The 27689-nt window shown below is 57.0% G+C and overlaps 1 protein-coding gene across 1 annotated transcript; it reads right to left on the bottom strand.

Annotated features, from left to right (window-relative positions):
• Positions 1 to 3727: 3727 nt before the first annotated feature.
• Positions 3728 to 27680, bottom strand: IGHMBP2 (immunoglobulin mu DNA binding protein 2). The gene is made up of 15 exons (XM_065937952.1): positions 27526 to 27680; positions 25745 to 25914; positions 22929 to 23112; positions 22257 to 22354; positions 18660 to 18823; positions 17468 to 17668; positions 15464 to 15611; positions 11683 to 11857; positions 9991 to 10173; positions 9612 to 9730; positions 9107 to 9201; positions 8133 to 8256; positions 6741 to 7535; positions 5291 to 5463; positions 3728 to 4769 (listed from the first exon to the last, which is right to left on the bottom strand). The coding sequence occupies exons 1-15, from the start codon at positions 27609 to 27611 to the stop codon at positions 4572 to 4574; spliced, it is 2913 nt and encodes a 970-aa protein (XP_065794024.1). The 5' UTR covers positions 27612 to 27680; the 3' UTR covers positions 3728 to 4571.
• Positions 27681 to 27689: the final 9 nt, after the last annotated feature.

Raw genomic sequence — 27689 nt, 5'->3', positions numbered from 1 at the left:
ATGGCACGATCATCCCACCTCACTAAAGCTGTGCAGTAAAATAACTCATCGGCAGTTGTGGGCAGAGGAGAGAGAGCTGAGCAGTGGTTCTGGTGGAAAAGGGGGGAACCGTCGCCGCAAAGGGCAGGCAGCCCACCACAAAGAGAGAAGTGAGAGATGAGAAGAATTCACGAACCGGACAACCCAAGCTGGCATCACTAAGGCTCTGGCCGCCCAGGGTGAGTCCAGATCGGCTCCCTGGCTCCACTTCTCCTCCGAGTAGAGAAGTTTCCAGACCAAATAAGGCTGCAGCTTCTGCAATGCTCCTGGCATGGAACACAGTTCCTGTTAAATGCCAGGTTGTAAGTCAGGCCTAAATCATCCCAAAAGCAGCCGGGTGCCCGTCAACCCTCTCTGATCCCCTGGTAACGCTCCAAACAAACCCAGGTAAACACGGGGCGGGGCAGGGCAGGGCTGGCCCCGCTGCCGTCCACAGCCCACCAGCAGGGGAGGAGGGTGCACGCTGTTGCATGGAAGGAAGCCCAAGATGCCCCCCAATCCAGGCGTGGGACTCGACATACACCAATGTCGGCTGGAGGCTCCTGGGGCCCCGGGCGCCCTGGCCTTGGCCGAGCGCAGGACATACCACTTGGTGAATCTGGAGGAGAAGCCACCTATGCCATCTCAGCTCTGCAACAAGATGTCAAGAACAGCAGACACTTCCTGAGCACAGAAGCACTGTGTCAAGGGCCTCGGGAGTGTAAAGCCTGAAAGCTTCACAGCAACCCTGTGGGGTGTCCTCTTATGTCCCCATTTGGCAGATGAGGAAACTGAGGCCCACGGCCACACAGCCTGTACAAGGGTTGACATGCTCTAAACCCGGGGCTCCATTCTGTATTGTATCACCCCACACACCAGAAAGAAGAAAACAGCAGGGCCCCCACATGGGTGCCTCCCATGGAGGGGAAGACAGACGACCACCCAGAAGGGACTCCAACACCCGTTGCTCCTTCAGGAAACCTGAACCCTCAGGTGCCGGCAGACCACGCTCCTCTGGTTTGGGTGGTTCTCTCCTTTTTTGGGCTACCCTTTCCAGGTGGAGGGTTAGCCACTCAGTCTTGTCTGACTCCTCGCAACCCCATGGACTGTAGCCTGCCAGGCTCCTCTGTCCACAGGATTCTCCAGGCAAGAATACTGGAGTGGGCTGCCATTCCCTTCTCCAGTGGATCATTCTGACCCAGGGATCAAACCCAGGTCTCCTGCTTTGCAGGCAGAGTCTTCACCATCTGAGCCACCAGGGAACCGCACCGCACTTTTTAAGATACAAATACTTTCTTAACGAAGTCTCTCTGGGATGAGAAATGGAAACCTTCTGTGCTGTTTCAACTCATGACATTTTAACCACACATCAAACCCGGCTTGCGTGGAGGGCAGTGGTGGAGATGAGGGCCCGACGTGGGGCCGGGGGTTTACTGCCATGGAGCCCAGTAGCGCGACCTAGGCCTCACCAGTACACTGCCCACTGCCTCTCTGTGGACATCTCAGCACAGCTGGGAAGGTGGCCCATTCCCCGGTCCCTGTGACGGAGGAGCAGACGGGCTCAAAGGGGAGCCACGTGCCGAAGCCATGTCCAGCGGAGCTGGATCCATACTCAGGGCTCGCAGCCCGGGGCTCCCACCACCCCTGCTTGGAGCTCTTCCTAGTGGGCTGGCCCACTGGGGAGCCCACGGATGAAGGCGCAGGGCCTTCTCTTTCGCTAATGAGGGGAGGGGCCCTAACTTGGCACCACCTCAGTGCCAGGACTGGACAGACCCAGTAAGATACACAGTCGCGGGCACAACTGGATCAGCGCAGATCCTTTTAGCTGCAAGGAATGGGAACCCAGGGCAGATCTTCTCATCTAGAAAAGGGGACGTGTTAGTCTGAGACACTGAGAATGGGCTGGGGATCAGGTATGGCTGGATCCAGGTGCTCAGACATCGTGAGCCAGTTACTCCCCCACGCCCAGGTTTGACTCTGCTTCTGTGCTGGCCTCCCTCTCTCCTGCAGACAGGCTTCCTCAAGATGGCAGGAGGGGTGGCTGCCTGTGGAAGAAACAGCATCCTTCTTTTAGCACCTGTGTGTGGACCCAGGGGGCAGATCCTGGTGGAGCCTGCTTGGATTCTAACCCGTTGCCAAACGTGGCCCTGTTGCGGCCATTCAGGTGTGTTCTCTGATCTGGCCGAGGACCCAGAGGCTCCCTGTGGCGAGAGGATCAGGGCTGGTTAACACAGAGGCAGGGATCAGCATCCTTTGTGGGGAGAGAGCTGCCACAGGGCCCTCAGCAACCACAAAAGGATGCTTCTGACGCAGACGCCTCGTGACCCTGTCTCCCTGTCCAGGCTTCCTGGCAGCCAGGGCACTGGAGCAGCGGAAATGGTGGCTCTGCACTCAGCAGCACTCTCTGTGCTGACCTGGATCATCCTCGGACCACGTGTGGCCCCTGGAGACCCTCCTTCCTCTTCCCGGAAAGTCAAGTCCTAAAGCCACCGGATGAGAGCAAGGAAGGAAGGCATCCACGGGGGGGGGGGGGCCTTGTGCAGGTGGGCATCCACGGGAGGGGGAGGGGAGGGGCCGTGTGCAGGTGGGCATCCACGGGAGGGGGAGGGGCCGTGCGCAGGTGGGCATCCACGGGAGGGAGAGGGGCCGTGTGCAGGTGGGCATTCACGGGAGAGGGAGGGGTCGTGTGCAGGTAGGCATCCACGGGAGGAGGAGGGGCCGTGTGCAAGTGGGCATCCACGGGAGGGGGAGGGGAGGGGCCGTGTGCAGGTGGGCATCCACGGGAGGGGGAAGGGAGGGGCCGTGTGCAGGTGGGCATCCACGGGAGGGGGAGGGGAGGGGCCGTGTGCAGGTGGGCATCCACGGGAGGGGGAGGGGAGGGGCCGTGTGCAGGTGGGCATCCACGGGAGGGGGAGGGGAGGGGCCGTGTGCAGGTGGGCATCCACGGGAGGGGGAGGGGAGGGGCCGTGTGCAGGTGGGCATCCATGCGAGGGGGAGGAGGGGCCGTGTGCTGGGAGGCATTGGCCCGGGCAGGGGGCACATCCCCACAGGAGGTGGCACAGAGAGGGCCGCCAGGCCAGGGGCAGGGCCCAGCACTGTCAGAAGCAGGGCAGACAAGCATGTGGGCCTGGGGGGAGGTCAGGATCCATGGAGGTGCTGGGTAAGCGGCCTCCAGGCCCTGATGGCGCAAAAAGAGAACAAATCGGGCTTCCTAGGGTGACGGAGGTCAGAACAGACACTTGATCACCCGCAGCTCCCAGGCCCGGGGTTGGGGTGAGGGGTGGCGGAGGGCGTGGTCAGTGGGGGAGGCGTGGTCAGCAGCGGGGAGGGAGAAAATGAGCCAAGGGCAGCGTCCCCCAAGCCGGCCTGGCCTCTCCTCCCCCAGGCACAGCTCCAGACAAACCGCCCTCCTCCTCGCCTTTTTCCTCCAAGCCGGGCCCCCGTGTTCCTGTCCAGGTTACACCCCTACACGTGCCAATCTGAAACTTCCCTCCTGGTTGGTAGAAACGTCCAACAGAACAGGAACGGTTTCTCCTGCATCAGCTGTGCCTGGAACAAGGGTTCCCCACTTCCTCCGGAGGCCCTGCACGCTCACCGGGCTCTCAGTCACCTTGGGAAAGGGGGTGTAAACCCATCTAAACCAGGCCAAAGTGAGAAAACAGAACGCTCTTCAGAGACACAAAACAAACGTGCTGCGGCTGTGTGCGTGTTTTCTTTAATTTTTAAATAATTTATATTCCTTTGGAACAAATAAAGCTCTGAGAATAAAGTAAAACATCCATCTGAGGTTCTCTTCAAGAAGGGGCCCTAGAGCAGCCCTCCGGGGGCTTCGGGTCTGCAGGCTCGCTAGGCCAGAGCTCTAGAGCGCTCCTCCACCACACACAGTGCCGCAGGCAGGCAGGCACCAGCCAGGGAGCTTCCTAAACCACACCCAGACATGACCTCTGACCTCCAGGGCACCAGAACAGCCAGAGTCACCTCGGTTGCCCCGCAGGGTCAGGACAGGGTCACTGGGGCCCCCAGGGAAGAGAGAGGGGAACCAGCCCCAGTGAGGTCACAGCCCCACTGCGGGCCGAGCCGCGAGCGGGGAAGTTTGGGAACAGTGCTGGCTCTGAGATGTCCCCTGTGCCCATCTGACCGGAAGGGCCAGGAGCTGCTGCCCTGGACCGTGGGGCCATTACCTTCAAGGGGTCACAGGTGCAGGTCCAAGTCCAGGGGAGTGCACGCCCCGGCAGCAGCAGCCCACGACGCACCCCGGATGGCGGGCCCGCAGGAGACCCTCGGGGGCAGGGGTGGGGGAGGCACGAGGGCTCCCACCCATGACCGCAGCCCTGAGAAGCAGCCTGGGCTGAGGTCGCCCAGCCTCTCCGCCTTGCCCTGGCTCATCAGAACAGCTCGTTGCTGGGTCCTCAGCAAGCACTCGCCCCGCAGCCGGGGGTCGATGTGGGTCTGGCTGCCACGCAGCCGCCAGGAGCCGCCATCAGGAAGGGAAAGGCACTGCAGGTCCCGCTGGTCCCAGACCCAGAGGCCGTGGGGGCGGCAGGGCGCCCGCCTCACTTCCCCTTCTCCTTCCTCTTGCTCCGCCTCTGGCCAGTCAGCTCGTCCAGCTTCTTGTCCAGCTTCCTCTGCAGCTGGGCCCGCTTGGCGGGGTCCAGGGACCTGTCCTTGGTCCCACTGCCGGGGTAGAGGATCCCTTCCCGACTGATCCTCTGCCGAGCATGGGCGCGAGCCCTCTCCCCACAACCGTGGACCTGGGGGGACACAACAGGCAGTGCTGGGCCGGGAGTGGGGCCAGAAGAGGCCTCAGTTCTGCCAACGCAGCGCTCGGGGGCCACGAAGCCCCAGCGTTGACCTCGGAGGGGCTCCCTGCTCTTTCCACACGCTCTCACCCACAGGCTCCTGGTGTGGGGTGGTGGGGGAGGAAGGGTCCACGCCCTGGCAGGGCTGGTGGCTAGAGCCCCAAACCCTTCCTGCCCCCCTGCATGGGGCTCAGCCCAGACCCTCCTCCATGCAGACGGCAGTGCAGGGCGGCGGGCTCCTGCGCCTCCCTGGCAGGGCGGGATCCACTCGGGGTCACTCACACACGCACAGGCCCAGTCTATACCCGCACAACACACAAATGCACAGGCCCATGGGTTGTGTGTGAGCATGCACACAGGCCCAGAGCCTGTGTGCGGGCCTCTCACACACACACACAGGCCCATGGTTTGCCTGCAGCCCACCCGCCCAGGCTCTGGAGACAAAGCCCGCCGCTCTCCCGGGGGGCACAGACCTCGGGCAGGTGGTGGCCGAGGCAGTAGCGGTGGCCACAGTGCGGGCAGAGCTGGCCCAGGGTCACGACGCTGACCGTGCACTTGGCGAGGCCGCAGGTGTTGTCCGCCTTGATGGCGGCCGAGACCAGGGCATCAAAGTCCTCCTCGGCGGGCAGCTCCATGGCCGCAGGGCCTGGGGGGAGACAGGCAGCAGTCACCCCAACAGGCGAGGACAAGGAAGTTGGACGCGAACTCCCCGCGGGGCCCGCGTCTGCCTGTGGAGCAGCCTGGCCCGACCCCTGCCCTCGGGGCCTCCGCGTGTGAGCGGGTCCCTCACCAGCCAGTGACCGTCACAGGACGGTGCAGCCGGGAGCTTGCAGAGAGGGCGGGCAGGCAGGGCACGCTCCTCAAAGCTCACCCGCATAAATCCAGAAGAGCATTTAAATATGAGAACATTCTTTACGTTGCTGACTATAAACTCAAATCCCCGGACTAACCCTGCCATCCAGGGAAACTGTATTCGTTCACAGTCCTGTAAGGAAACCTAACATCTGTAAGCAGACAATTTTGTGGAAATCCTTTAAAGTTGTAGGAAAACGCTCAGAAGGGGAAGGAGACACGATTATAATTCCTAAACGACATCTTTAATTCTGGCGGCCTGAAGAAGCCCCGGGCGTCAGCTCCACTGAGGTGGGCCGTCTCCCTGGGTCCCTGTTCTCAGGTGGCCACGCCCCACACCCTCCTCCGAAGGGAGGACCATCCCGCAGCCACGCCCATGCAGTCCCGTGTTCTGAGCGTGGTGGAGGCAGGAGTGGGGTGTCCACTCCCGTCGGGGGGGACAGCATCTCCTGTCACCCAGCGCAGAGTCCAGCACAGAGGCCGCTCACGACGCGGAGCGAGCACACACAGGCCCGAGGCGGAGAGGCGGCTCTGGGCTGTGCTCTCGGGGGCTCGGGGGCCGGGGAACAGGACCGACCCCACGGCCTTGCCTGGAGGGACGTGGCTGTGACAAGGGCCCAGAAGAGCCAGGCCGTGTCCTGGACTCAGCCTCCGCGCGACACTGCATGGGGGTGGGAGGCGGGAAGAGCGAACAGCCCGTGGGCGCCTGGCGGAGGCCAGCGCGGCCCTGAGGGCAGAGCTTAGGACCCTGCTCGGGACCCCAGAGTCCACGGAAGGAGCGCCGCGGCTGTGCAGGCCACCGTGACCCTCTGCGCCCCCGGGCCCTGCCCGCCGCGGCTGCTCCTCCAGCCCTCTCCCCGCAGGAGGAGCTCCAGTGGCCCCGCGGGACCCCGCACGAGGGCCAGGAACAGAGGCCGCTGAGGCCAGCGTGGCCCGCGGGAGACTGGGGCTCAAGATGCAGGACCCAGGCAGGGGCCCCGCGGGAGGCGCCCTCTTCCTCACGGTGGCAGGGGCCTCACACTCCCAGTGGAGGGGACGCCACGCCTGTGCTCCCTTGAGGGACCAGCTTACCTCTCGCGCCTTTCTTCTTCTTCTTTTCCGGTAACTTCCGGGGCACAGGGCCCGGGGCGCGGGGCCCCTCCCTGGCCCCCGGCCTCTGCAGTCTCTCCAGGTGCAGCGCCTTCAGGTCCGGCTGGTCCTGGCTGCTCGGCTCCCTGATGGGGGGCTCCGGCTGCTCGGAGCTGGGGGTCTCGGGACACAGAGGGGCTCTGCCGCCGGGCCCCGCAGTGGGTGCCTGAGCTGCAGGGGCGGGCGGGACCCTCTTGCTCACCGTGAGGAAGCGCTCCCTCCCCTTCCCGGAGCTGTCGTGCCTCAGCCCGAACTCCTCCGCGATCTGGTGGACCCGCAGCCTGTCGTGCGAGTTCAGGGAGGCAGGAAACTCCAGCTGCATCTTCTCGCTCGCCACGAATTCCGCGATCACGGCCCTGAAGTCATCTGCACCATCTGTGCTCCCGGCGCCTCCGTCGAGAATGGGCTGAGGCTGTGCCTCAGAGGAGCCCAAGGGCGTTCCGCTGGGCTTCTTCCGGCCAGGCCCGGTCCCCCCAGGGGCCCTCCTGCCCGTCGCCGCAGAGCCCCGGGGCTTCCCGCCTGCCTGCGCGCCCTCGTGGGAGTAGTTCTCGGGGACGATGTCGTCGAGATACTCAAAGGCCGTGCGCACCTCCCCATGCTCTGTGAGGTAGTCCACCAGGGTCTTCAGGAAGGCATGGTTGCTGACGGTGCGGGAGTCGCAGACCACCGCCACGTGGCGCCGCGTGCGGGTGACCGCCACGTTGATGCGCCGGTCCTCGGCGAGGAAGCCCACCTCACCTGAACACAAGCCCGGTGCGCGGAGAGCAGAGACTGAGGGACAGGAGGCAGGCTCCCCCGTCCACCGCCCCCCCAGATCCACCCAGGCTCCGTCCGCCCCGCGCGTGGGGTCCCGTCCACAGGTTCCCCCCAGCTGCTGTCTAGGACGGTTCTCTAGTCCTGCCTGGGGCTCGGGCAGTGATGACTGCCGCTCGTCCCCAAGGTAGTACAGAGTCCTCTGCGGGAGCCCAGAGCCAGGACACAGCCCGGGGCTGCGGCCAACACACGAGGGGCCTTCTAGTGCGCTCCTCCCGGCCTCAGTTTACCCCCTCCTTATCTGTTTTTGACCTGACAGAGCCCGTTCACTAACAACTGTTTCTGAGGAAAAAATCCTTACCCAATGGAATATCCACAAGCCCTGGCTGCAGAAACCAGGCCCTGAGGCTAATCTGGCCTTGGGGCCAGGAGATGAGCTCTGGACTCTCGGGGGTCCCCTCCACAACCAACTCGAGAGGCTCGTGAGATCCCAGTTCCACAACCAGGGATCAAACCTGGGCCCTGGGCAATGGAAACACTGAGTCCTAACCACTGGACTACCGGGAAACCCCAGCCCCACACCTTTCCTGTTGGATCTGACGAAGGACAGGATCACAGCCTCCTTCTCCCGGCCCTGGAAGCCGTCGACGGACCTTATCTCAAGCTCCGGGTGCCTGTGCGCAAGGCTCTGTCTGAGCAGGTCCACCTGCAACACCGAGCCAGGCCTCGCCACACAGCTCAGGTCGGGCGGCCCAATGCACTGCCCTGCAACCCGGCGGAGGCCTGGCCTGTACAGCCGCCCGGTCCGGGGGGCCGCAGCCGCCTCGGGGTGACGGTTTCTGAGCACCTCGCTTCCCACGGGCGTGCGCATGAACCATAAAGCGGCACACAAACGTGGCAGGGGTGACCCACACCCCAACACAGACGCTCACGCCATCACAGCTTTGGCTCACACACCCCTAGGCCTGACGCCTCTAAACCGGGATGGCGTCTGATCCACGGACCTCACGACCTGTGACTCAGGTGTGTTCTTCCTACCAAAGGAGACAGGCTTTGCTTCATGAGCATATGGGCCCTAAGAGGGGAAATGGGAAAAAAGCCCCAGAGAAGGGAGGAGACGTCTAGGGCGTCTGCTGCCCATCACCGCACCCTTCTCCAGGCAGCACCCCCGACCTTCCCTGGGCAGCCTCCAGAGACGCCCAGCCCTGCGGTGTTCCATGAGCTGGAGAGACAACTCGAGAGGGAGCAAGAACCTGGCAACTGGCCACAGCCACCAGCTCAAGTATGGGCCAACCTGAGCCGGACTGGAGACTCGAAGGCAAGGCTCCCACGGGTACACCGTAAAACAGACCACCCCGGGAGCGCGTGGCAGGATGTCAGCCCGAGGTTGCCCGGCCCCCAAGGGCAGGCCCGAAAATCAGCTGGCACAGGGAGCCAGGGAAGCCCGGGACGGGGTGGGGAAGGCACTGCCAGGGGACGGACGGACGGACGGGGGCTCTTGCTGAGGTCACCCTGCCCCGCCGGCCCCTCTGGTGGGGGGCCACCCCGACACGCACCTGCAGGTTATACGGTGTGATGACGGCGATGTCGGCAGCCCGGACACCCGCGTCCACCAGCGCCTGGACGTGCAGGCTGACAAGGCGCACTTCACCTGGGGGGATGGACAGCCCTTCAGCACGAGGGGCACGCTCCACGGACACCCGTCACCGGAGCTGGTTTTCTAAGCACTTTTCCAGCTGTGACGACAGACGGCTCTCACACTCGGCTTGCGGTGGCCTCCTGGGAGGGGACGCCGGATCCCACACTCGAGGCCCAGGGCCCCCTGCGGACGGGGCTTCCTCCTTCAGGGGAGGAGCAGCTCTGCACCCTGCCCACCTGCCTGCCCCGAGGGAGGCCCCTCACTGCCGGGCCCCCTCTGCCTTGACCCGGGCCCGCCCGCCCATCAAGCACGCCCACGGTGCTGCACCTCCCGGGGCGCCTGGCTCAGGGCCCCCGCCCCTGCCCTCCCGCAGCTCCTCTCTGACGCCAGCTGCTGAGAGGGGCCCTCCCCAGCCTGCTCACCGGGGTTCCCTTTGGACTGCTCGTCCTCCTCCTCCAGCTCCAGCAGCCCGCAGCCGGCCGTGTCCACCAGCAGCAGAGGCAGGCCCGTCTCCTCGGTGGCCGCCACGCCCGGGAGGTCCCTGCACTCAGGCAGACACCGACACGGGGGGCCCCGGTGGAGGGCAGGGCTCCGCCGCCTTTCCCGCCCCCTCCCCAGCCCTGACCCCACACTGGACAGCAGGGGGAGGGAAGCACAGTCATCGTGATCGGAGGACCTCATCCTGGAGGAGCCCGACCCAGCGCTCTGGCCAGAAATCCGATCTCAGAGGCAACCTTCACACCCACATCTTTATGGAGTGTGGTTCGGGGACACAGGGCAGGGTACAGCCGAGTCACTCACCTCAGGAGGTGCCCGGCCACGGAAGGGTGGGCGGTGAGCTGACCGTGGTACAGGGCCTCCGAGGCCCAGCGCGCGATGGCCTGGTGCATGCGGTACTGCACCGTCAGCATCCGCACCGCCCTGGCCCCGTGCTGCTCCGCCAGGCGCTCCATCAGGCTGAGCGACAGCCCTGCCAGTGCCGCCCTGCCCAGGGAGAGCAGCCTAAACCAGGGGCCGGGTGGGAGGCAGCCCTCAAAGGGGCCCGAGTCCCGAGTGCAGCCTGAACCAGGGGCCGGGCGGAAGGCAGGCCTCAAACCGCAGCCCACATCCCTCCCGGAACTAAGGGAACGGCCCCCCAGCAGTGCCCACGTCCACCAGCGAGCCGCGGAGCCGGCCAGGCCGCCCGGCGCAGAGCCGTCCTCGGCCCACTGAGGGACAGTGCCGGGCCCGCCGCAGGCCCTGCGCTCCCTCCTAACCTCCCCGGGTTACCGCTGTTCAGTACAGGCGCCTACCAGCAGCAGGGCCGTGGGTGTGAGGAGTGAAGGGACCCCAATCCCAATCGCAAACCCAGAAACACCCAGCATGAACCCACCCCACACGTCCCCCCAAATCACCCAACTTCCCCCAGAGACACAGTTCCTTGCGCCTCCCCGAGGGCACGTGGCCCACAGAGGCCCGCTTCGCAGGACCCCTCAGGCCTCCTCGGGAGCCAGCCGCTGAGCCAAGGCCCCCGAGCCCTCCTCCTGGACAGCGTCCATGCCCACCCCTACCCAGACATCTGGCTTCCACAGGACAATCCTCCAAAGCACGCTCCCATCCCCCCTCTATCCAGCCCAAAGTCCCCTCCAGATCCTCACTCTGAAGCCCCGGCGGCTGGACGCCCTCTCTCTGTGGGACCCTGACCTGCACCCCTCAGCTCTGAGGTCCCCACTCCCCTCTTGCCGGCTCCACCGACAGCCTTGCTCACACGCCCAAGTCTCACACCTCCACCTGACACCTTAGGGGACGCCCACTCAGGCGGGGCCTGGGCACACGCCAGGCGGAGGCCACGGGATGGGCGCCAGGTGACCCATCCTCAAGGAGTTTAGGGTCTGGCCGAGCTGTCGTCTGCAGGAATGAGCATGGGTGCACGCGCGGACGGCACACCCAGGGATGAGCGACAGCTCTGCTCCCGGAGCCGCGGCCCCGGGGGTGTCACGGTGTGACCACCGGCTCACACCAGCGTCCACGCGTCCAGAGAAGCCCTAAGCTCAGAGTTCCCACTGTCAGCTCCCGCTCTGCTTCACCCAGGGCCCCTTCCACAATCCCCATAGAGCCCGAAGCCGGGGAAAGGCTAGTGACCTCCGCCCCGACCACCTTGTGACGGGTCTGCCACCTCCCTCCAGCCCTGCCCGCTGCTGACCCGGGCCAGCCTGCCACCCTCCCCCGCTCACCGCACCCCACCTCTGGGGTCTCTAAGCCACATACTGTGAGACCCCACTTCCTCTCTGCGGGTGTAACTGAAACTGCACCTTCAATCAAAACGACCCCAGAGTTCTCCCTCCCCTAAGTGGGGGCTCGGATGCTGAGGGAGCCACCTGCCCCCCACAATCTTAACTCAGTCCATGGGCCGGGCTTCCCTGCTAGTCCAGGGCCTCTGGGTGAGCCTGGGCTTCTGAGCTGGACTTGGAGGGACGGACAAGGGGGTGGCAGGTGAGGAGTGGGGAGTCTCACTTGTGGGAGACGATGGTGGGAGGCAGCTGCTTGTGGTCTCCGGCCAGGATGCACTTCCGGGCCTTCAGCAGGGGTATCCAGCAGCTGGCTTCCAGGGCCTGGGCACACTCGTCGATGACCACCACATCGAAGTGGCCATCGGGCAGCAGCTTCAGCGGGCCGTCCGCAGAGGCGCCTGGCGGGAACCGGAGCCGTGAGCCTTCACAGAGGTGCTGGCAGCTGCAGTCACCCCGGACGAGACCCAGCGAGCCACCGGTTCACAGTCTGGCTGCTCACTGAAGCTTGTGAGATACGTTTGCCTCTTGGAATAAGGGTCAACAAGACGTGCCGGGGCTCGTGGTTCCAGCCCCTGTGTTTAACTGTGAAGCGGTGCGCCCTGGCCATGGGCCAGCCCAATGCTTCATTGACCAAAGTCAACCTCCCTTCTGGGGCTGGGACCCCAAAGAAGGCTGCCTTAATTCTAAATACTACTTCTGTATCATTTTCTGAATTTAAACTTAGTTAATTCTCTTTTTAGGTGCTTTCCTGGACACACAGAACAATTAACTGCTGGGCAAAAATCACCATGTACCCAAGGACACCAAACCACCACACCCAGTTCCTCCTTCCTGGACGCAGAGCGGTTCGGGGGTCCCAGGACCTGGGGCCTCCGTCCAACCATCACCTGCCCATGAGCTAAGGGAGCAGGACTGCGGCAGCGCCCAGGATAAGGGGCCGCCCGGGAAAATTGCTGGACGGACAACGACCCCGGAGCAGAAACAAACCGGGGGACGGAAGACGACCTGCCCTCCAGCGTCCCACACTGTACCATTTACAATGGTCAGTTTCCAACAAAAAATTACAAGACACATGAGGAAATGAAGTGTGGCCCACTCACGGATGAAAAGCAATCAACAAAAACCATTCCTGAGAAGGCCCAGATGGTGGACTTACCAAACACACACTTTAACATCAGCTACTTTAAATGTGTACAAAGAGAAGAAGGAAGCCTCGTCTAACGAGATAAACGGCTGCCTGAGAATGATGTCCAACCAAGACTATCAATAAAGGGACAGAAATTATTAAAAAAAAAAAAAAAAAACAACCAAAACTCACGTTATAAATCAGTTATACTCTGGTATAAAATAAAAAGAAAAAAATAAATGATATAAGCCATTAAAAAAAAAATCACACACTCTGCAGTTGAAAAGTATGATAACTGAAATTCACTGGAAGAGCTAAACAGCAGATTTGAACAGGCAGAGGAACCAGCAAACTTGAAGTCAGGCCAGCTGAATTATTCAGTGGGAGAAACTGAACAAAAAAATAACGAAGGGCAATGCCCAGCACCTCGGAGACCCATAGGACACCGTCTAGGGCGCCAACAAGCACATCACAGGAGCCCGAGAAGGAGAGGAGAGAGAAAGGGGCCAAAGAGCATTGGAAAAATAATGGAATTGGGAAGCTTCACAAATCTGACCAAAAAACAGCGCGTGGACCTAGGAGACTCAACAAACTCCACGTGCCTAACCCAGAGGGAGTCGCGGGAGACTCGTCACAGTCAAGCTGCCGGAAGACAAAGAAAGCAGCGGATCCTCAGAGAGACTGACGCTGCCGTCTCGTGAGAAACCATGGAGGCAGAGGGCAGGGGCGGCGCGTTCATAGGACTCACACTGTCAACCGAGAACGCTGCCTCCAACCAACCAGTCACTCCAAAACAGAGGAGAAAAAGGTACCCCCAGATAAAGAAAAGCTGGGACCTGCCCTTCGAGAAATATTAAAGAGAGTCCTTCGGGGTGACATGAAGGACACTAGAGAGGAACACAAATTTACAAAAGAAGCAAAGGCGCCAATAAAGGCAACGACACGGTAAGTGCAATAGACAGCATGACAGCATTTGCGTGATTCTGTTTTTGTCCCGTCTGATCTGAAAGAAACCGGACAAAGCAATAATTAGAGTAAACCAGCAGCTGGGCTCTGTTCCCGAGAGCAGCCCCTGTGAGAGGCTGCGGCAGACAGAGCCTCAGGGCCGCACACCCAATCCTGACCCTGGCCTCCTAGCAGCCACACCCCGTGCAGCCCCATCCCTGAAGAGTGGGTCAGACCGGGGCCTTGCTTCAAGCCAGCAGAACACAGCCACGGTGATGGGGGTTCAGGTCGTGGTGACGTTACTGAAAACTGTAACCCATCTTGCTACAACACTCTCTTACTCACAGGCTTTTAAGGATCAAGTGGCCCCATCTGAAAGGCCTAAAGCCGCCAAACGTGGTTTCCAGCTGGAGTGGCTGTTTTTACACCAAAGCAGACATCAGAAGCCTTCCCGGGGCCTCAAGGGTAAAGGATCCACTGCAGTGCAGAAGACACAAGGGACAAAAGTTCGATCCCTGGGTCGGGAAGATACTCTGGAGGAGGGCACGGCAACCCACTCAGGTATACTTGCCTGGAGAATCCCATGGACAGAGGAGCCTGATGGGCTACGGTTTATGGGGTTGCAGAGTCGGACACAACTGAACGACTAAATAATAATAAGATTTCAAAAAAAAGAACATACTAGGGATAAAGAAGGTCGTTTCAGGATGACAGTTGGTTAATAAAGAATACGTAGCATTCAAGCCCCTAATGAGAGAGCTACAGAGGACATGGGGCAAACGCTGGCAGAACTCCAAGGAGAAACAAGCAGATGGACAATTACAGTTGATTTCAACACCCCTCTCTCGGTGAGTGATGGGATAAGAGGACAGGACGTCAGTAAGGATACTGACTTGAACCACAGTGTCAACCACGACAGGAAACTTCAACAGAACCAGGGAATGCATTCAAGCGTGCATAGGACACTCACAAAGACCATATTCTGGACCATGAAAGAAGTCTCAATGAAATGATCCAAGTTGTACACAGTATGTCCTCTGCCCACGTGGAATTAAGTGAGAAAGCAACCATAGGAAGAAGATACCTGGAAAATCCCCAAATATGTGGAAAGAGAATGACACGCTTCTAAATAACCGTGGGTGAAAAAAGAAGAGGGAAATGAGACGGTATTTCACAATGAATGAAGACACATCAGAAGTTCTGGGAAGCCATGGGAACAGTACATGGGGCAACATTTATAACACTAAACGCCTATAGCATAGAAGAGGACCGTCTCAAATCAATACAAACCAAAGACCTCCACTTCCACCCGAAGAAAAGAGAAACTAAGAGCAAACTAAACCCAGGCGAGCAGACAGAGAGGAATTAAATGGGAAATTTAATTTCAGAGAAATTTAATTCCAGACAGCATACGAACCAATGCCGAGATCAATGAAACAGAAAACAGGAAAATTACAGAGAAAACTGCTGACACCAAAAGCTCGTGCTTTGAGGAGATCAATAAAATTAATATCCCTCTTGCCAGAAGATCAGAGGGAAAAAAATAGGATACAAGTTACCAATATCAGAAATGAAAGAGGTAACACTGTCACAGATGCTACAGATGTTTTTTTTTTAATGCTAAGGGGTTACTGTGAACAAGTTTATGCTTGGGAACTAAACAGCTTAGATTAAACAGACAAATTCCTTGAAAGACACAAGCTCACTTGAGGAGAGATACCCTGAATATTCTTTGACAATTAAGGAAACTGAATTTGCAATTAAAAACTTCCTGAGGAATAAACTCCAGACCCAGGGGGGCTCCGTTGGTGCTTTCTACCAGATTTTAAAGACAACTCTGTGAAACGCTCCCAGAAAGCGGAGGAAGCGGGCACACCCCCAACCCTGCGCGGGGCGCCGAGGCGGGCGGGGCGGTGGGCGCCGGGCCCCTCACCTGTGTTTGTCGCGAGGACCACACTGGCCGCCGCCAGGCTCTCCAGCATGGCTGCCTCCTCCCTGTCCTTCAGTTCCTTCCTCAGCAGCTTGATTTCATCTCGAAAATTACTCTTTTCTCTCTTATCCTGGGTCTTTCTGTTTTTCACCTACAAAGAAAAGGAAAGATAATAATTCTGACTCGACTTTGCTTTTTTTTTTAGCTCTTTCTAATTCACAAAGCACTTTTATTTATCATCAATTGGTCCGCTTCCCTAAGGTCCTTTGAAGGTGATAAAAAGTCAAAATTCTTGGGACTTCCCTTGTGGTCCAGGGGCCAGGACTCTGTGCGCCCCGTATAGCAGGCCTGGGTTCGATCCCTGGTGGGAGAACTAGGGTCCACATGCCACGACTAAAGATCCTGTGTACCTCAACTAAGACCCAACACAGCCAAATAAATAAATACATCATATATATACATATATTTTTTTTTATATATATTTTTTAAAAAGTCAAAAGTCTTTCCTGAAAGAGCAACAGATCCACATAGGTGACGTCCTGACTGGCCTCAGGGCCCTCAAAGCCACTGTCAGCGCTGCAGGGGGAGGCCAGGGGAAGAGTGAGGGGCCCCGAGAACAGTAAACTCAGCCCAGGGGAGCCAGCCCCGCCCTGCACTCATCAGGAGTGCTCGGGAAGAAACAGCGCCTGCTGCTGCCGGATGGGTTTCAGTGGCTTACACAAAGGGAGGCTGACTTCCTCTCAGTTTTCCACACTCTTCAGGAGAGTAAAATATTTGCCGCAGCCCCTAAACGTTCACCTAGACCTTGACTTACTTCCACACTCAAAAGACAAGTAACCCCTTCTTTATTTGTGGTTTCTACTTGGAAAAGGTATTTCGGTAGGAGTGACAAGCGGGATGCCTACCTTACAGACAAGAGAACCCTAAAAAGCACAGGCTGAAAAAGGAACAAGGGGGACGTCCGTGGCGGTCCAGTGGTTAAGACTCTGCACTCACTTCAGTGCAGGAGTCACGGGTTTGATCGCTAGTTGGGGAACTAAGATCCCACATGCCCTGCAGCTCAGCCACAAAATTAACAAATAATCGGGACACATGCGGTGGCATGAGACCATCGGTGCAGAGTCCTCCGGCGTCTTTAACCGTGAGGGACCCTGCGAGCGTCCTGTCTGCCCCCGGCGTTCCCGCTACCCTGCGGGCCTCGGGGAAGGCTGAGTCTCCCTGCTGGCCCTGTGAGGCCTGGACACAAGGAGGTGGGCTGGCGGTGAGCAAACACAGGGCAGGTGTGCAACTGAGGGAATCGGGGGCTGGGGGGACGAGTAACTCAGAGAACCAAAGAGCGTGAAAGTTCTAAAAACTCCGCTTCCCACTGACCCATCACCTACTGAGCTCTTTCTCACCAGGATTACATTTCGCTTTTTTGTTTTTCCTTTCTGCCTAAGCTGGGTCTTTGCTGCAGTGCGTGGGCTTTTCATTGCGGGGGCTTCTCTCACTGGGGAGCTCGAGAACACAGGCTCAACAGTTGTGGAGCACGCGGGCTTTGTTGCTCCGCAGCACGTGGGGTCTTCCCGGATCAAGGGTCACACCTGCGTCCTCGGCACTGGCAGGTGGATTCTTAACCACTGGACCAGCAGGGAAGCCCCCACATTGTGTTTTATATTAATGGACTAAAAATTTAGGGAGGACACGTATTTTCTGAGTTTTTACTTTTGGGGTGCTTTTTTTTTCCTTGTCATTACTATCCAGCCAACATGCCAGACGCAGGGAGCCCTTAAGAGCAATGTTTCCTGCAAGACTACTGCTTGCCTCTTCACAAAACTACCCTGAAGACAGTCAGTCCCCATTCAGTGCTGAGCACAGGTCTCCATCAGACACGGGCAGGCCCAATGTTTCAGCCCAGCCCGTGACTCGGCGAAGGCCAGAGAAACACCAGAGGCTGCCCACCCGCTCCCGGCAGAGGCCGCAGACCAGAGAACCACATGAGGAGCGGACACGGCCGAGACCACTCACCCAGGCCTGGTCAATGTCCCGCCTGATGTCGGCCACGATCCGGGCGCCGTCGCTCCGCGCTAAGACCGCGTCCAGCGAGTGCTGCTGGATGGAGTCCAGGAGGCGCGCTGGGTGGCCGAGGCGGAGGATCCGCTGCTTCCGCTGGGCCAGCCGCTCCACGAGGTTGTCCACGGCGATGTTAGAGGGCGCGCAGCACAGAACCTGCGGGGGCACAGCTCAAGCTCGGCCTGGGGTTCCTTCCTAAACGAATCACCTAAGTTTACATTAGAACAAGTGGAAAGTCCTAAAGTTAAAGAGAGGAGGGTGGAGCGTGTACAGCTGGTAACGCTACGGTGTAAACGTCCGCTGTAAGGACCGGTGCAGATGGCCTGGAGGACATGCTGCTGCACACGGACACGACATGCGGGTTCTAGGCCTCAGGTCAAAAGAATCTACTGGGCTCCCGAAGACCAGAAAGGTTGACTGGCAACCAGAAGGAAAGGCCCCGAAGTGTCCTGGGATGGTCAGTCAGGGCCGGACACCCGTCTCTGTGAGGACTGGAGGAGCAAACGCTGCAAAGGCTTAGACGGGTGCCTGGTTCGTAAGAAGGACCCAGGGAACGTCGACCTACAGATGTTGACTGTCACTGCTCCAGTTCTTATCCTTATCCAACATTTACAACCCAGAAAGGTTTCTTAACAAGCGTTTCACGTGTTCGGAATCCATGATGACTCGTGTTGAGGTTGGGCCTCTCTCAACCATTAACAATCTATGTGAACAGTCACACACACCGTCACATCCCACATCTCAGGAACTGGGAACCTGCCATCTGCACAACTAACGGGACCCTCGAATTAACCAAAAAAGGTCTGTCTCCCGTCTGGCCACAGGGCCTTCTCCTGAAGGACACGGACGGGCCCGGCCCCCTGCGTGCCCAGCAGGGGTCTGAGCGCACAGCACGGGTGCTGAGCAGGTGGCTCCTGGACTGTGGCCTGGCGGACACTGCCCCAGGCCTCCCCAGTCCAGACCCAGAGCCCCGAGTTCAGGCCCAGACCCCCGGGGCTGTCAGACACCAACAGGGGCGCAGCCTCGCGCTGAGTCATTAAACACGTGGGCACGTTCCTACGTGAGTCCTGGAACCCAGGCTGGGGCCCCTCAGGGGCCTGCAAGTGCGAGTGACGGGTGTCTGCGGGGACTCGGCGCCCACGCCCACCTTTGAGCCCCGTTTCACAGCTTGAAGGATGATCTCCACCACGGTGGTGGTCTTCCCAGTTCCCGGGGGCCCGTGGATGATGGCAAGTTCCTTCTGGGACAGTGCGAACAGGACCGCTTCCTGCTGGGAGGCGTCCAGGGCAGGGTTGCAGAAGGTCAGCGGGGCTGCGGGACAAGCAACAGTGAGGCTCGGGCTCCCCGTGACCCGGTGCCATTCCCTCATCCCCACCCAGATGGAAATACAGGATGCCATGTGACAGGGAGAGAGCTGGCCCTCCCCTGGGCCAGCAGAAACACAAAGTCAACCTGCTTGGCTTTCAAAAGTCTTCCCCCGGACAGGAATCCGCAGGGCCCCACCCGGCCACCAGCCGCTGCACCGGCCAGCACAGCCTGGAGTGTTCACCACCTGTCGGCCAGTCGGCCAACTCATGCTCCAGAGAAATGGACTCCTGGGAAGTAAATGCCTCTTGGAACATATCTGTTCCCACCCTAGTGTTCCTTTTCACGTGCCCATAAAACAACAAAAGCAAACAATGAGAAAGAATCACTAGCAGATCCAGGACGGTATTTCTAATCTGAATCTTCCGTAAGTGAGACCAACGGTCTGCCTCGTAAGCTCTGTGCTCGGAGCTGGAGCCGCTGGGTCCAGCCCCGAGTCTGCGGCCTCCACCCCACGGAGCCCACTGCCGAGACGACTGCTGGCTGACCGTGCGGGCTCAGGGTGAGACCGAGACACACTTGCAGGAAGCATGGGAACCTGTGAGTCGGAGCCCCTGCGTGCATCCTGGCCCTTCACACCGTGTCCCTGCCCCCCCGGATGCCAGAGACAACCAGGGCACAGTGTGCAGCTTGAAACACAGCGAGGATGGTGCTCAGAGCAGCCTCTCAGTAACTGGGTGGCGGAAATAAAACCTTCTTGGAGAAAACTGACAGGTTGTAACTGTGTATGTGTAGCTCTTGTTGTTCACTTGCTAAGTTGTGTCCCGCTCTTTCACGACCCCATGGAATTCTCCAGGCAAGGATACTGGAGTGGGCTGCTATTCCATTCTCCAGGGGACCTTCCCAACCCAGGGATCGAACTCAGACCTCCTGCACTGGCAGGCAAATTCTTTACCACTGAGCCACCAGGGAAGCCCAGAAACAAAATTTCATTTAAATGTGCTTTCAGAATTTGAGAAAGCGTTGAGTTGGCCAATAAGTTCGTAAGATGTTACAGAAAAACCTGAACAACCTTTTCGGCCAACCCCGTAGGAAGCAGCCCTGAGCTCAGAGACAGCTCCGCCAGGGTACCAGCACAAGGCTAACCAGAAAAGGATGCGGGGTGGCCCCGTGTGAGAACCACTGAAGAGACGGTGCACAAACCGGCACGTCCGACGTCTGGAGAGCTGTTCAGTGAAGGGCAGCTGCTTGACGAGGTAACAAACCCCTCCCAAAATGAGGTTCTCCCAGACACTGAAGGAGATGAGAGAGTGCACAGACCACCGTGACTGAGAACAGTGGGGGGGGTGTGTGTGTAAGTGAAAGAGACGCCCTGTTCTACATGGATGTGGAGAAACAGCTATCTGAATACACACGCCCATCAGTGAGGCTAACTCTATGTGACAGGTGTTTTAGTGATTTCCCTCCCCTTATTTACATGCTACTTTATTTCCAAATGTTCTGTGACGAACACACGTCACACTTACAATCAGACATAAGCTGTCCTCAATTTGAAGGACACAGAAAAAATAATCAGAGGTATTGAGGACTGAGATTCTTCAAATCATAAAAAAATGCTATCAAGCATAAAGCACTGGGTTGGCCAAAAGGTTTGTTGAATTTTTCCGTAACATCCTATAGGTGTTACGGAAACGAGCACCGTCTCCGCTTTGTTTCAGGAACATGAGGTGCCCTGGTTGCAGCCGGCATCCAGGGGGGCAGGGACGCGGTGAGGAGGACCAGGACACACTCAGGAGCTCTGGTTCCGAGGCTCTGATGCAGGCGTGTTTCAGTCTCATCTGTCCGGGTCAGCACCCTGGGCCCACGGAGTCAGCACGGTCGCCTCTGCAGTGGACAGCTCAGGATGGAGCCTGTGGGTGTCGAGTTTTCCGTAACACCGTATGCTGCTGCTGGTGTTCAGTGGCTAAGTCGTGTCCCACTCCTTGCGCCCCCATGGACTGCAGCACGCCAGGCTCCTCTGTCCTCCACTATCTCCTGAGTTCCCTCAAACTCATGTCCATTGAGTCAATGATGCCATCCAACCATCCTATCCACTGTTGTCCCCTTCTCCTCTTGCCCTCAATTTTTCCAAGCATCATGGTCTTTTCCAATGAGTCGGCTCTTTGCATCAGGTGGCCAAAGTACTAGAGCTAGAGCTTCAGCTTCAGCACCAGCATCAGTCCTTTCAATGAATATTCAGGGTTGATTTCCTTTAGGATTGACTGGTTGGATCTTCTTTCAGTCCAAGGGACTCTCAAGGGTCTTCTCCAACATCACAGTTCAAAAGCATCAATTCTTTTGACACTCACTTTTCTTTGTGGTCCAACTCTCACATCCATACATGACTACTGGAAAACCACAGGTTTGACTAGATGGACCTTTGTTGGCAGAGTGATGTCTCTGTTTTATAAAACACTGTCTAGGTCTGACATAGCTTTTCATCCAAAGAGCAAGAGTCTCTTAATTTCATGGCTGTAGTCATCATCTGCAGTGATTTTGGAGCCCCCCAAAAATAAAGTCTGACACTGTTTCCGTTGTTTTCCCATCTATTTGCCATGAAGTGATGGGTACTGGATGACAAGATCTTCATTTTTTGAATGCTCAATTTTAACCAGCTTTTTCACTCTCCTCTTTCACCTTCATCAAGAGGCTCTAAAGTTCCCCATTACGTTCTGCCATTAAAGTGGTATCATCTGCATATCTGAGGTTCTTGATATTTCTCCCAGCAATCTTGATTTTAGCTTGTGATTCACCTAGTCCAGCATTTAGCATGATGTACTCTGCATATAAATTAAACAAGCAGGGTGACAATATACAGCCTTGACATATTCCTTTTCCAAATTTGAACCAGTCTGTTGCTCCATGTCCAGTTCTAAGTGTAGCTTCTTGTCCTGCATACAGGTTTCTCAGGAGGCATGTAAGGTAGTCTGGTATTCCCATCTCTTTAAGAGTGGGAATTTTTATTACACAGCTTGCTGTGATCCACACAGTCAAAGGCTTTAGCATAGTCAATGAGTAACACCTTATGGAAAAACCCAAACGAACCTTTCAGCCAACCCAATATAATCGGCTATCCTCTGTTCTCTCAGGTCACTGACACAGAAGAAATATCCTCCCACTTCAAAATAAAATATTCAGATACATTAGAAACAGCATTATTTAAAAAAAAAAAACAACAACAACAATGGAATGAGCTACTTCTTTGACACTGTGTGCAGGCAATTGACTTGTTCAAGAAAGTCACATAAAGAAGTTTATAAAAAGACACTAAATTAAACTTCTCCCTGAGCATTCGGAAACTCTTGTTAAAATCGCCCAAGATCACACTGGTCATGGTCACACCGGTCACAATACTACCCACAGTGACTTCAATCAGGAAAGGAAAATCAAAAGCTCTTACGTATCTCGCTGGGAGGACTGGGGTCTGATGCGCCGAAGAGGACCTCTATGAGCGAGGACGCAGGGCCAGAGTGATACTTCTTTAGGGAAATCAGAGCTCTGCCAAGGGACAGGGAAAACGAGGAGCTTAGGGATAAGTAGGATTAACACAGTGCCTGAGGCCCCCTGCCGCCAGCGCCCAACCATCTCCCACAGAGCTGTGTGCTGAGTGGCTCAGTCATGTCCAACTCATTACGACCCCATGGACTGTAGCCTGCCAGGCTCCTCTGTCCATGGGGATTCTCCAGGCAAGAATACTGGAGTGGGTTGCCATTTCCTCCTCCAGGGGATCGTCCCAACCCAGGAACTGAACCCAGGCCTCCTGCATTGCTGGCAGATTCTTTACTGTCTCAGCCACCAGGGAAGACCACCATCTCGCTCAAAGGGCACACAACCAACCCCAGACCGCCGGTGCTTGCAGCCTTCTCCAGCAGGAATGAGATGTGTTTAGGGAAAACATACGTGTGATTTCTGCAGAAGGCAATGGCAACCCACTCCAGTGTTCTTGCCTGGAGAATCCCAGGGACGGGGGAGCCTGGCGGGCTGCCGTCTATGGGGTCGCACGGAGTCGGACACGACTGAAGCGACTTAGCCGCAGCAGCAGTACATGTGATTTCCAGTTACATACACTTACTTTTTCAGTCGCTTGTAAGTCACGTCGTTGGCAAGCTTCAACAGTCTGTAGGAATGCTCTTGGTCCAAACTCAGCTGGGAATCGTGGGACTCGTCAAAGGCCACGGTGACCGCTTTTTGGGTGATGCGGGTCAGGACCCCAGTGGCCAGCTGACCGCCTTCGTCATACAGACCCACGATGTCACCTGCAGGAGCAGAGACCAGTTACGTAAATGCTGAACAAAGTTAAATGAGAATTACTTCATTCAACAAATGCCAGCACATTTCAACTACTGTACTGTTACTTTCATTAGAAATGAAGTCAGTAGCAGCAAAAAAAAAAAAAAATCCTTCTAACTCACATTACATAATTAAATTCACTTGCACGAAATGAACTGTTTAACACAAACATGACAGTCAGTAAAACATTTAAAGTCTTCCTCTGAGCCTGGCACTGTTCTGGGCGTTGGTCTGTATCAGGAATAAATCACAGTCCCTACCCTCACTTTGGGAGGAGGCGAGCAAACACAACAAGTTGGCGGGGACAGTGCCAAGGGCTTCAGTGAGAAGAAGGGCAGAGTGAGGACAGGGTCACTGCAGGGCATGTGGGACAGGCCACTCTGCAGGGAGACAGGTAAGCAGGGCAGGCCCACACTCGACCCACACTCAAGCGAATCAGGGCTTCACATGCCCCCTGCGAATGAGTCTTGGGCCAATCAGAGCCTGAGACTTTTGCCCCGGCAAGCTGGAGGCCCTCACTCTTCCCCGCTAGACCAGAAACCAGAGAGGATGGACAGGCTGGAGCTGCCACCACATGGGGCCTGAGAAGGAGCCAACCCAGAAGAGGGCGGAGCCAACACACAGAGAGGACTAGGCCCAGGCGACCCCTCTGAGCCCCAGAGCCACTTTCCAGTTATCACAACCCACGCGCCCCCTTCCTGTCCAAGCCCGCCTAGCTCTGGGTTTTTGTCCCTTGAACGCCAACAGTTCTGACCAAACAAGAGTCCACGTGGAGATTCAGCCAGAGCCCCCCTCGTACTCACATCCCATTTATTCTGAGTCAAAGTCTACGCCACACATCAACCAGGCAGCAGGCATGATTTCAGTCCTAACCCATTTTCCTTCTAGGCAATGAGTTTCATCTGTACCTTGAATCTTTCCTATCTCCCTTCCCAACTTGTAAAGGCAAAGAGAAGGTGGCAGTAGTTCCCCTGAGCTCAAGGTCTGATTCTGTGCATGGGGTGTGGAGTCTCCATGGGGCTGAGTGCTGGGGGCTCTGACACCACTGTGCCCTCCCCACCAGCCACCCTGAACTCACATCTGTAAGCTACAGAGCCTTAAAACTGCTCCTCAGAAGATGGAAACCTAACAACAACCCCACCTATGTCTGATCGGGAGCTGTAGCAACACATCAGATTTCAGATCTGTGCTTTTCCACCTAAAGGACCATCTTCCTCCAACTTCCTGTTTATCAGTTATTCATCAACCTCGAAGGTCCTACACTTCCTAACTGAGCATAATACATTTTTCCTTGGGTTTTCAGAGTTTACAAACGCCCAGCAGGGGCATTCGGTACTGCCCACTTAATCCTGATGGTAAGGCCGAAAGCTCGACTGTCTTTAGAGGACAGATGACTGACTCCCGGCCCCTCAGCAACACAGTGTGAAAGATCTGACTACGACCAGCAGCTTCCCCTCCTCCCGTCTGCCTCCAACTGCAGCCAGGATTCCAACAAGCAAGGGGGAAAGAGGCCAGAAAGTAAAAATATGAAACCAACAAACCCTGTCATCACCAAATCAGGGTCGAGAGACTTTTCCAGAGAAAGGGCAGTGCTTGGCCATGCTACTCTCTCCATTTCCAGGTCTGATTGAAAACAAGAGTCCCAGGTGTGAGGTTAAGAAGCTTCTTCGAACTGCCCCTTCTTTCCAACATGGCTGCCACGAGTTTAGCCAAAGTATTTTTAGTACAAAGAAGGTCTGGGACTACACAGCTATGTACAATGAACCATCTGGTCCAGGGTTATGGGGAGTAAGCAGGGAGGGAGATTCAAGAGGGAAGGGACATATGCATACCTATGGCTGATTCATACTGATGTATGGCAGAAAGCAACACGACATTAGAAAGTAATTACCCTCCAATTAAAAATAAAATTAAAAAAATAAATATATATACTGTGATACTACGGGGAAAAAAAACAAGAAATGAGAGTCATGTGTAACCTTACATTTTCTAGTAGCTACATTGGTGTGTTGTTATTTGTGTGTGCTCAGTCATGTCTGACTCTTTGCAACCCCATGGACTGTACCCTGCCAGGCTCCTCTGTTCAAGGGATTTCTCCGGCAAGGATACTGGAATGGGTTGCCATTTTCTTCTCCAGGAAATCTTCCCAACCTAGGGATTGAACCAGTGTCTCCTGCAGTGGCAGGCCAGTTCTTTACCACTGAGTCACCTGGGAAGCCACATTAAAAAACCAAAAAGAAAGGTAATTTTAATAGTAGTTTACTTAATCCAATATATGAAAAATATTTTCATTTCAAAACATAATTGGTAGTCATAGAAATTACTATTTTTTTTTTTTTAGTACTAAATCTTCAAAATCTCTTATGCCTTTTACATGAGCAGGAATCACTAGCCATATTTCAGGTGTTCAGCTGGTGTCTGCCGGTCTGGACAGTGCCGATCTAAATTACCAGAAAGCCTCATAACTGCTGGAATTCTAAGTGAGAGTTCTCCACTGCAATGCTTTATTCCCCAGCTGGTCCTATGTGACCAGATCTTTACAGCCCACATCTGAAGACTGCAATATTCAAAGCACATCCCCCTCAACAATGTACAGACCGGAAGTAAAGCTGTTACTGGGAAGTGCAGCGGCAGACACGCATCTCCTGGGCTCGAAGGTGACGAGCAGCCGTCCGTACAGCCCAGTCCGCTGGCTGGATACCTGCAGCTTCAGCAAACAGACGCCTCGGCTCTGCAGTTCCTTCAGAGAGACATTTTCTTGCCAGGATCTGGGAACACCCAATGTTGAGACTTCAGTATTTGTATTTTACCAGTTTTTACATCCAAACATGCAGGAGGAACAGAGGAGGCCAACGCACGGGAAACTCCAAACCTGCCTCCTCTCAAACCTGTTCCTCCTACAGCCCCCCATGCCCTCCTCGAAGCAGCTCAAGACAGCACCTTCGCTCACCTTTGCCTTCTCTCCTGGGCCCTGTGAGTCACTGAGTCCCACCAGGGCCCTCCCATTTGTTCAGAATCCACCCCTGCACCCTCACTGCCGAGGGCCATCCTCTGCACAAGAATATAAAATAAGAGGGACTCCTCTGGCCGTTCAGCAGTGAAGACTGTGCTTCCAGTTCAGGAGGCACAGGTTCGATCCCCACTTGGGGAATTAAGATCCCACGTGCAGCTCATCACACACACAAAAAAAAGACTATAATACAAGCTTCTTCCCCAGGCCCTTCTCAATCTGACCTCTGTGTATCTTTCCATGGGTGCTTACTCTGTACTCCAGCTGGTGCTGAGCCTTGACTTTTAGATCACTGCGTTCCCACCTCGCTGTTTTGCTGTAAGGATGATCTCAGTTTACAGATAAAATGACTAAGGCTGCAAAGTCACCAGCCATAAATGATGGAGCCTGGATTCCACTGAGGACAACAGGACTCCACAGCCTCAATCATCATAATTAAAAACTTCTAAATCAAATCCTCTCCACTTAGGCAGCACAGTGGTTGAGTACAAACTCCGGCATCAGCCTGCGTGACCTCAAATCCTGGCTCACCTCTGTTACCTGGGGCAAGTGACTTACCCTCTCTGTTCCAGCCTCCTTAGACAAAAGATGAGAAATCGGTTACTGTAACCGATTTCGCAGAGTTGACGTGAGGTTTAAAGAGACTGACGCCTGTGGAGTGCTTTTACACCCCTCAATAAATGTCAGCTCTCAGCTTCAGCCTTATGGGTGAAAGCCCGACATTTTCAGGCTGCAGGGGTGCGCTGCTTTCCCACATCTCCTCCAGGAAGCTCCTCCCCGCATCCTCCTTAACCCCTAATTTTCTGCAAGGTGTGCTCAGGCACCACCGCCTCCGGGAAGCCATCCTCCACTAAGGCTCCGCAGGGTCGGCGGTCCTTCCTCCGCCTCCACAGCACTTGGCCTGCGCTCGCAGCTCTGCCCCTGTCAGGCTGGAAGCGGGCCGTTCGCGCCCCCACCCGCCCCTTCCGCTCACACCGGTCGCCTGGGGCCCGCATCAACGACTCCGTCCCATTCGGGGCCCGGCACGGAACAGGCGCAGACACTGACGGGGGCACGAGGAGGGAAGAGGGCGGAGAACACGATGGGGAGGCAGGCTGGGCCCACGGGGCAAAGTTCATAGAGGGGCACTTCAGGGGGAGAAGACCCGTCCGAGGGGGTCCCAAAACGGAACGGGCCGCCCCGGAGGGTGAAGAGGCTTCCATCCTTGGAGGCAGCCGAGCCCCCTTCACAGTCAGGAGGGCAAATCCCGGCCCTGAGCTTGTCAGGCCGAGCCCCCGGAGGCTTCATCTGTGGGGTCTCAGCTGGGAGAGGAAGGGGCTCTGGGGGAGACACCGGGCCGACCCCGAGAGGCCCGGGCCGGCGGCCGTACCTGCGCTCCTCGACCTCCGCGTCTCTCTCGAGCTCCAGCAGTTCCAACTGCTTGGTCACGAAGCTCTCCACAGGTGTCGAGGCCATGGCCGCCGTCCGGCCCGGGCCCAGAGCCGCTGAGGTCCGGCTGTCTCGCGCGCGGCGCTGCTCCCGGCCGGACCCGGT

The sequence above is a fragment of the Muntiacus reevesi genome, chromosome 5 (genome assembly GCF_963930625.1).
Source record: "Muntiacus reevesi chromosome 5, mMunRee1.1, whole genome shotgun sequence".
NCBI classification, from domain to species: domain Eukaryota; kingdom Metazoa; phylum Chordata; class Mammalia; order Artiodactyla; family Cervidae; genus Muntiacus; species Muntiacus reevesi.
This window is presented reverse-complemented; position numbering and strand designations above follow the sequence as displayed.